The sequence below is a fragment of the Papaver somniferum genome, chromosome 8 (assembly GCF_003573695.1).
Source record: "Papaver somniferum cultivar HN1 chromosome 8, ASM357369v1, whole genome shotgun sequence".
In the NCBI taxonomy this organism is placed as follows: Eukaryota; Viridiplantae; Streptophyta; class Magnoliopsida; order Ranunculales; family Papaveraceae; genus Papaver; species Papaver somniferum.
The window spans coordinates 3,776,403-3,786,455 of NC_039365.1; the positions used below are offsets into that span (position 1 = coordinate 3,776,403).

The 10,053-nt window shown below is 36.9% G+C and overlaps 1 protein-coding gene across 1 annotated transcript; it reads left to right on the forward strand.

Annotated features, from left to right (window-relative positions):
- The first annotated feature begins 2,577 nt into the window (after positions 1-2,577).
- LOC113304941 ((-)-alpha-terpineol synthase-like) lies at positions 2,578-3,578 on the forward strand. The gene is made up of 3 exons (XM_026554062.1): positions 2,578-2,670; positions 2,777-3,059; positions 3,265-3,578. Exons 1-3 carry the CDS (start codon positions 2,578-2,580, stop codon positions 3,576-3,578), a joined length of 690 nt encoding a protein of 229 aa, XP_026409847.1.
- The last annotated feature ends 6,475 nt before the right edge of the window (positions 3,579-10,053 follow it).

Consider the following 10,053-nt stretch of genomic DNA (forward strand, 5'->3'; position numbering starts at 1 on the left):
GTGATAGCTTGAGTAGTAAGGGCCCAATTCCTGGGAAGTGGAGGTCATTTCTGAAAAAGAAGAGAGATTCAGAGGCTAAAAGAATAAGGTCCTTACAGGGGTTCTGAATGAAATTATCAGAAGGAGCAGGAGGTAACGATCATGCGAAAGTATCTGCCTGAGAAGAAGTATTAGATGGTGAAGAGGTGGTAATGTTCACTTGATCAGGAGCAGTCGCATTCGCTTGAGTAACAAGGGAAGTCCCACCGGAGGACCCCTGTTGTGCGGACCTGGGTTTCTTTTTGAAACTCGGAAGAGCCATGCGAGTATCGATAGTAGGAGGTTGTTTACTTCTTCTGGACTTCTTATCTTTCTCTCTCGCGTCATCCTGCGAATGACAACGCATATAAGAAACAGAGGGAACAATATTGTTGAAAGGAGAAAGATGTTTCTTAATACCTTGTCATGCGAATGCTTCCTCTTGAGAGACTTATCATCTTTGGACCTTGAAGAGGAATTAGGGTTTGGAATGGTGAAACGAGCTCAGAGGAGGAAGTTTTGCTACAACAATACCAGTATGGGAAGTATCAATAACAACAGCAGAACAATAATGGTAATATAGGAAGAACAGTAGCAGCAGAATAACCATGGTGATGACCAGTTACAAACAACAGTGAAGAGCATAATAGAGGACATAAAAGAAACCTTGAGGAAGAATCCATGGAGTGTAAACACTAACTGAAAAGGAGAAGATTAAGATTCAGATGAGACGAAAATTCGAAAGGATTTTGTGAAGAAGAAAAGACTAAACGAAGAAAAATCTATCTCCCATGAAAAGATTAAATAGGAAAGAAGACGACCGGATGTACCAGTGGAAGAGGAGACGTGTCAGTATAAAGTGAAAATTGAGAACGTCTGAACGGTTATGCTGAAAACCCGGAAACCTGTCGGACAAAAAGAATATGAAAAGTTGATAAGGTGCGGCAAATCGCATTAAAGGTGCGAAGAGGATTATAAGAGCAGTTTCTCTCATCGCTCTTTCCATTATAAAGATCGCTAAGAGAAGAGGCAAAATGTAGGGGTTAAATATCGCACCCTTAGTTATCATGCGAAGGGATACTATTATAAGGGGGCGAACGTACTCGCACGTAGTATATTCCGGAATGACGAAGCTGATGACGTCATAAGGTCACGAGTAAAGTATGAAGTCAGTGTGAAGTTCTAAGAGCATGTGAGAGAATATCCAAATGTAATTGTGCCAGAATAACGCACACCAAACCCGAAATTAGGAGCTTTATTAGCTGTCCTCTACTATGTAAAACTCCTATATATAGGACCAACCACCCTTGTGTTGAGAGAGAGATCCTTTTGAGAATAGAGACAGAACTCTAGGAGAGAGAAAGTTGTTTGCTCCCCAAGTTAAGGGTTTTACTTTACTTCTTTGTATTGATTTCTAAACTTAATAAAATCCTTTTAGTGTTCTTCGTGATGATTTCCTAGTTTATTGTATAGATTATCTAAAGGGTGTAGTAGTAGGATTATCTAAAATTGTTTGCACGCAACAACGTAATATCATCTTTGGTTCGTTGAGTACGGTATGTGGCAGTTAAATGCTTCTTCAAATTATCACGAGCATATGGGAAAAGAATTTCTCTTACAAATGTTATAGGAGTAGTTGTCCCTTCTATGTCAAGAAGCACACAACGGCAGGATGGAAGCTCATCAGTTGCTGGTTTGCTCACCAAGGATTCTGCTGCTTGTGATGTTGTTTCCGTTGATACAACACCATCCATTGTTGCTGTTAGAATCTTTGTTGGGTTCTTCTCTATTCTTTGTTGGGCTCTTCTCTATGAATGACTTCTGTTTGTGGTTCTCCGTCTTTCTATACTACCAATCTTCTTCACTTTACTCCTCGATCGACGTGGGACTAAAACTGTTGGGAATTTGGACTAAAAACTCACTGAAATTTAAGTTTTAAACTTTTATCAAAGCCAACATTCGAATGTAGATGTTAATATAATCAAAGAGGGTTAGAAGATTTGTACCTTAAACCCAAATCCAGACGCAGCAAACTCTACAAGTAAGTTTCTTCACTTGAGCTTTGTTTTGAAGCACTACCGATTTCTATGACTTAACTTGAAGGAAGAATAAAACCTAGAGTAGCTTTGTTTGTGAAATCGCGTAACTTTTGTTTCTGAAGACTACTGTTGGTAACTTAAAAGTAGTTCTTGTTCTCAAATACCTATTCCAAATATAATTAGGTCTCTAGGGCTACAAACAGGATTACTTAAGTTTTACGTATTTGAGAATAATCAAAATTCTTGAATCCCAAGTTAGAGTCGTTAACAATTAGTGGCCAAAGAGCGCATGTGTTATTTCCTCCGTCGCTATTCTATGTTTTGATCGATTTCAAGGTGTTAGACCAGATTGATATCTCTATCAAACCTAATCCCAAGTGAATTTGGTAAATTAAGATTGATGTAGTAACCTAATTTTTATATAATTTGGTATAACTAAGTGATGTGCCTATTATATATACCCATTCAAATTCATCACTGCTCTCTTTTATTAATCATTGCTCTTTTCATCTCATCCTATATGGTGAAAGAAGACAAGAGATCCACCAGCTACGTCTACCCTCCGAGTATTTGGGATCATGAATTTGTGCAATCTCTTAAGAGTGAATATACAGTTGAGTATTTTTATTTATTTTTAATTATTATTATGATACTTTAGTATATATAGTTGTCATTAGCGACAATATAATTAAGAATTACATTATGGTTCGTATGTGTAGAAAGAATCCAAGTATGGTAGGCGTGTGGAGGAACTTAAGGAATTCGTTAGGCGCATGTTTGCTGATCATCAAAAAGAAAGTGATAGGTCCTTAGCTTCATCTGATTTGTTGATGCTGATCAATATCATTCAAAGGCTTGGAATCAGTTACCATTTTGATACTGAGATTAAAGCTGCATTGTGCGCCATCAAGGACGAGCATATTATTTGGGAAAAAGAGACTTCCGTTTTGCAAGCTGTGAGATTTAGGCTCCTTAGACAACATGGTTCTGAAGTTTCTCAAGGTAATCGATTATATCTTTTTTTGTTAATCTCAGTCACTCTTGTTGTCCTCACACTCCTAATTATGTGAAATTGCATGAAGAACATAGTACTTTAAGAACTTCCTGGAGGAGATAAGATCATCACCCATGAAAGCAAGCATGGGGAATTATAAAGACATTGAAGGACTTTTGAGTGTATATGAAGCTTCTTTTTACGCATATCCAGGCGAAAAAATCTTAAGAGAAGTACAAGGACTCACTGTGAATTTTCTTAAAGGGTACATGACAATGATGGAAGAGGAAGTAGAAGAAGATAATAACAAAAAAATAATTATGAAAAAAATGGTACGTCATGCCCTGGTGATGCCATTACAGTGGGATATGCCAAGGGTGCAGACACGATGGTTCATAGACGTATATGAAATGATGGAAGGCATGAACCCGCAGCTGCTACTTGAATTTGCTAAACTAGACTTTAACATGGTCCAAGCAATTCACCAAGAGGACCTGAAGAACATATCTAGGTATGTACACTATTGATCGAGATAAATTTGTGCTTTGTCTTTTGAATATTATCTCTTGCACTTGTGCTTGAAATTTGTGCTTTAGACTAGTTTTGCACTCGTGTGATGCACGGATCTATTTCTTACTTATGATATATTAGAAGCTCGTTATAATAATAAATATTATAAAAACCAATAATAAATCAGTAAATATGATATTTTGGTAATACTTTTTTTATAAATAAAAAATTAATAAGCTAATATATGCGGGAATATACAATAAACCAAGGGAGACAATGCAGAGAAAAGGAACTTCTGCTTACCATTCTTTCGTAACTTCTTTATCCTTACCTTACAGTATTTTTTATATCCTGGTGGGGAATGGTCGTTATCGTTAATGTAAAACGTTCCTTTGTTAACTGTTTATCTTGGTAAAAAGTGTCATAACTATGTACCTTCAAGACAATTAAACTGGTTGATCCAGTTTTTATATTTAACCCTAAAAGAACATGTTGAAAAAATATTTATTTCCCATCAAATTATCAAGCAGTGCCAAAATGTCCTCTTGGTTTTTCCCTTTAACATTATTATTCAAATGCGTCAGTATATTAGTTTCTCTAAACATATCACTATAACCGATGGAGGTAGCAATTATTAGAATAATTGATTTTCAATACCGTCATATAAAGCCTCTCCATTTCACATTCGATGAATTTTTCTGTAGGCCTGTCCATTAGAACATAGACTGCACTGGAAGTGTGATTCACCACTTTGAGATGTATTTTATATCTACATGGACTAATAAAGTTAATTATTCACACATCACATTATTTTCTTATGTTAAGCATTTTTATACGTGCAATGACTTAGCTAGCGACGCGAAAGCTTAGCTTCATCCGTAGTACGACTAATTATCTTTACATAGGATTTTCCTGTTATTTATGCAACAGTTACGTTATAGCAATCCTTGTATTTAACCAAACTAACTACTTTTGCCTTACAAAAGATTGTTTGTTCCTAAATTATTAATTATAACTCAATACAACACAATGATTCCGAAATTCGACGAAAATAAATTATGTTGTTATTGATTGCGAAGTTGTCATGTTGGAAACTTTTTAACACCGAATACCGAATTCTTTCACAACAGATTGGTATTTTCATGCTTAAATACATCCAATAATTAAGGTGGAGATATATATCGGACTAAAATTGAACAACCTTAATTTACATTTAGAACAACCGATGTCTCCACTTTCAAGATGTACCGGAGGATTTTCTTGTTATTCTATCGTCAAAATAAAAAATAAAAAATTAACAGAACCTTTTCTCAATGATAAAAAAAATAGCAAAGTATGCGATTAGATGATGCCCGAGACCGAGAGACCATGATCAGTGAAAAGATGTCCCCCCGCTCAACTTGATTTCTTACATCTACCACTATGTCAAATAATCAAATAAACATCCACGGTCAAAAAAAGCGGTCAACGAAAGCAGAGAATTTTAAGGATATAGACACGAAGGCAATCGATAACGACGTGGAACTGATTAGATCTTTATGGGTAGTGGAGTTTGATTCGATTGATACAGGTCCATAATTGTATAAATTAACCTAAGGCTTTTTTCTGGTATAAAAAAACCACCCGATGTCACACATATAAGTTACAGGAATTAAAATGGAGCAGTGCAAATTGTACTTTATGAATGGTAATATTTTTGAAGTATCGTCCATGACACTTGCTTTTTATGGGAATCAAATCATTTTTGTTAGTTCTCTTTTTAAAATTCAACATTCAACAACCAAGCCACCATTTTCGACCAGCTTCAGCAGGTTCTCCATTTTCACCATTCTATATCGAGTATGAATCCAACTTCCCATTAGTATAGTCTTCGTACACTCTATAGGTGACTTAATCTCTATGGAACTCCTGCCAATTTAAAAAAAAAAGAATCAAGGAACCCAAGTAATATCATTCAACGAACCTATCTATTCAGAACGAACCTATCTATTCAGTATCCCATTAAAGGTGTATTTGTCTAATATGTGGATTTACCGACTTCAATATCCATCCATCCTCTCTTTCGTGGGAACTTTTCCCTCCAATATTCTTGACATGGATGCAGCCGGCATTAATAAGTGGATAAACCTGCGCATGTTTAGTCCAATATGATGAGATGAAACCTGCAATTGCTGCCAACAACTACCGTCGGGATCCAAAAAAAAGGAAGATTCACATGGGTTGTGATGCATATCACTCAGCTAAGTCCAGAAGACATCTCCATGTTCACGTTGCTACATTCCCCAAGCCATGTTAGTAATTCAATAGAACCAAAACAAAGACGATATGTGCTTTAAGAAGATACCAAGGAGCCGATCAAAAAAAAAGAAGATACCAAGGTGACCACATATGTTCCACAAAGTAAAATGACATTAAAATGACATATATTTCCACCAAGAAATACTAATACTAAGAGAAATTAATATTATACAAACTCATAACTTGCAAAACCTTATGTTTTTTTGGAAGAAAAATGTGAAGCAGTAATTTTGAAAAAGTCTGACAACGTGAACTTGTGTCTAGTAATTTAATGGGACAATTAGACTTTGGGTCTCAACTTTGTGACCAACTTTGAGTTTGGGTCTTGTGAAAATTTTAATTAGAGTTTGGGTTTCGGGACCGTCATTGACCGTCTTGACAATTAAGAAAATTATTATAATTAAAATTAATTTATATTTACTTAACGGCGTAAGTTGCCGTCAAACATGTGAAACACACGTGTTATTTGGTATCTCCTGAAACGCATCTGACGGTGCAGAATAGATGTACACCAACGGTCTGGATTATTCATCTGTTACCTGACTGTTGCACCCAGCCTCAAACCTCTGCACAAACCAGGTTTCAACCATTTTTCACACATCAACTTTACACCTGCGGACAGATTTAAGCTCACAATTTCACACATCAACATATATGTCCACAAATATAAAATGAAGAACACATGAATACAAGAACCAGAGGTAAGTTGCATTCATAAACCAAGAGTTATCAGATTCAATAGTACCCAACTTGTTTGTCACTACAACTTGTTCATATTCTCAAAAGAAAGATGACAATGTTTCTCCTTTATCCCATAATAAGATGTCTGCAAAAGAAACTAACTTGTATGCTAAATAAAAGACTACGAAGAGCTTGAACAAGCCTGATGCATTTAGTTTTCATCATTGGACCACTGCTCTGGTGTGCCAAACCAGTCCATGAACCTCCTACTTCCCCGTCCATATGATGATGAAAATATACCTCCACCCCTTGTCACTAGGCCACCTCCTCCGCGACCCACTCTGCCACCCCCTCTGCCAGTATTGAATACCTAAAACATTGAGTAACAAGAAATTGTAAATTACAAAAAAATGACAAGCAACAAGAAACTACAAGTTGTAAAGAATGACAAACAGGAATAAATTGAGCCTAAATGTTGCCTGAGCTAGTGTTGGTTCTCTACGCAGTGTTGGCGGTTCAGCTTGTAATATACCAAAACCAACAATCTCTCCATGTCTTCTATGCACAAGCCTTACCCTTGCATTGGATCTAGATCCCCTTCCTCTTGGTATACCACCTCTTGCATTGGTAGTAGCAACTCCTCTTCCAAAGGCAACAATTGTAGATGCTTGAACTTGAACAACAGGTTCAACTGGTGCAGTAGAAACTCCTCTTCCGCCTCTGCTACCCCTACCACCTCTTCCTCTTTTTGCATGACCTTGTTCTGCTAGTGTAGTTGAAGTTGATGCAGTGACAACCGAAGAAGGTGCAACAGTAGTTGATGTTGGAGCTGATGTTGTTGCACCACCTCTCCTCTTTCTGGTACCACCACCTCGAGCTGATGTCGTAGTTGAATTTGATGCAGAATTTGATGCAATAGCTGGTGTTGGTGGAGGTGGCCTAAATGCTGGATTGGGCCTCACATGAGGACCTGTGAAGGTGGCTGGAGCTGCAAAAACAATCCCAGCACAAGGCATTTTGATCATAAGCCAAAATCAAAGTAATTCAGAGCATACACAGTCAATGTCCACACATATATATTACCTTGATGTTGGTCCTCAGCAGCATCGCTTTACAAGTTACCCTATTATGACCATAGACATAACATTTCCCGCACATATATTTCCTATTATTCCCACCCTCATCTCTGTCCATTCTTCTTTGACTTCTAGGTCTACCTGGTGGCCTAGAGCATTTAGGAGGTTTCACGTCCATGGGATTCTGTATAAAAATGAATAAGATATGTATAAGAGATATATATAAGAGATGTCATATTAAAAAACAACATTGTTTAAGATCGTTACCACTGCCCATAAATCTTTATCCAATAGAGGTTCAATAGAAGGAGCATATAGTTTTCTGTAGGTGTCAACAGACATGTATTCATGGACGTACCTGCAAACATAAATTCAGTTGACTTAAGTAATTAGTATTCAAACAGTTGAGAGTTAAAAGCAAAATAGCTCAATTCAGTGATTTCAGTAATTCAGTTTGTCACTTACTTGTCATGGTTCTTTGTTCTATGATATAAACTTGCACATATACCATGTACACATGGTACTCCACATACTTGCCATGCATTGCAGGTGCAAGTGTGCTCCTCCAGGTTCACCACCCAAGATATGTCCTTTTTTGTATCAGAGACCGACCAAAGATGCTTAGTTGACGGTTGTTTAGTGAACTCGTGGCTGAAGTACAAATGCTTCTTTACGATCTCTGTCACTCTAGGGACCACACCACCATCAGGCATTTTCTCACCCACTTGTTCTCTATCAAAGAATATTCGCATCATAAGTAAATAAAATTTTTGCACCAACTTACATACAGGCATCTTCCTGTAATCCAGAATCCATGAGTTGAAGGCTTCGCAGAAGTTAGACGTAACATGCTCACACTTTGATGACCTATCAAAATAAAATCTTGCCCATGTCTCAACTGGTTCTCTGTCAAACCACTCTGGTGCATAAGGCTTTGCCTCTTTAAGTCTGTCCATCCAAATTTTATGACCTACTTCAGAGAATGACCTTGCTGCTCTCCATACAATAAACTCTAGGTCCTTACCAGGATGTGATTTCTTAAAATTCTTGTAAAGATGTCTAAAACAGTACCTATGACTGTAATTTACATCACTAAAATTTCTTGAAACACCTTCAATCAGCCCCTTTTGTCTATCACTAATGAAAGTCAGAGCCATTGGATGTTGCTTTAACTCTTCAGCCATTATACTCAGAAAATCTATCCAACTTTCTTTACACTCTAACTGACAAATGTATATCGCAATGGGAAATAAACCATTGTTGCCATCAAGAGATGTGATTGCCACCAATACACCACCATATTTACCATTTAGATGACATCCATCTAGTCCTAGTATAGGTATATTTTTCAAAAACCCATCTAAAGACACCCTGTATGAAATACATAATGACACAAATCTCCCGGTTACAGGGTCTGTTTTCAATTTAACTATGTTCCTGCTATTCTCTCTCTTAATTTGATCACATATAGCAGGAAGTAAAGAATAACCTTCTTCGTAACTACCCATAATTTTCTCATTACACAAATGGAAAGCATGCCATGCAGTAAAATAATAAATATCAACTTTATGATTTTTCTTCACCTCAGTTATAAAGTCCCTGGGCTTGTAGTTAGGATGGGCCTTGTAGCATTCCAACATCACCTTGGCCACCCATCTTGCATTGGATAATGGATGATTGAGCCCATGTATAGACTCACAGGTGTGAATGAAATGACCTGAAATTTTGAACACCACAAAGTCAATCTCAAAAGTAGGACCATCTCTACAAGTCAATACAGGATACTCATGAAATTCAAAAACAACAAGATAACATGAAATAAAGAAGTATGTCAAGCTTATAAATGTAAAATAGAAGCAAATTCGAGTTACTAACCTGCTTTGCATTCAAATGTTTGCCCATCAGGTAATACAGAGCAGTAAATCTTCCATTCACAAGTTTCATCCTTGCATCTGTATGATTGAATCTTTTCCTTGTTTTTTTTTGTACCATACAATAATTCATGTCAACTGCTAGATCCTTCAAATAATCCCTGTAATGTTGTTTGCTCAACCATTGCTTCCCAACAAATAGCTTCTCCACAAATTCTTGCTTTTCAGATAACTTGAAGTCGCCATCAATCTTCTGTGTATCTTCAACGAACTCCTTGAATTCAAGGGTTGAATTTAACGTTTCTTGAATTTTACCAGTGAGATCAATCTCTTCATCATCATTTATCTCTGGTTCATGTAAGAGTTCCACATCTTCACTATCGTAGTCTTCATCAGGTATATCTTGTTCCTCTATATTGACTGTCTCACTAGTATTGTATGTACTAGCAAATAGTTCATCATCATCAACCTGTGAAAAAACTTCATTACTTTGCAATGGGTCTACAACACCAGATGCTTGACTTCCAGTTGTGCTTGACTCAACTTGACAGCTGCCTTGTGTTGCA

Excerpts from the sequence above, each read along its gene's own strand:
- LOC113304941 (XM_026554062.1), top strand. The coding sequence starts at position 2,578 with ATGGTGAAAGAAGACAAGAGATCCACCAGCTACGTCTACCCTCCGAGT. Across the intron at positions 2,671-2,776 it reads CTCTTAAGAGTGAATATACA|AAAGAATCCAAGTATGGTAG; the intron begins GTTGAGTATTTT and ends TCGTATGTGTAG. Across the intron at positions 3,060-3,264 it reads TGGTTCTGAAGTTTCTCAAG|GCGAAAAAATCTTAAGAGAA; the intron begins GTAATCGATTAT and ends ACGCATATCCAG.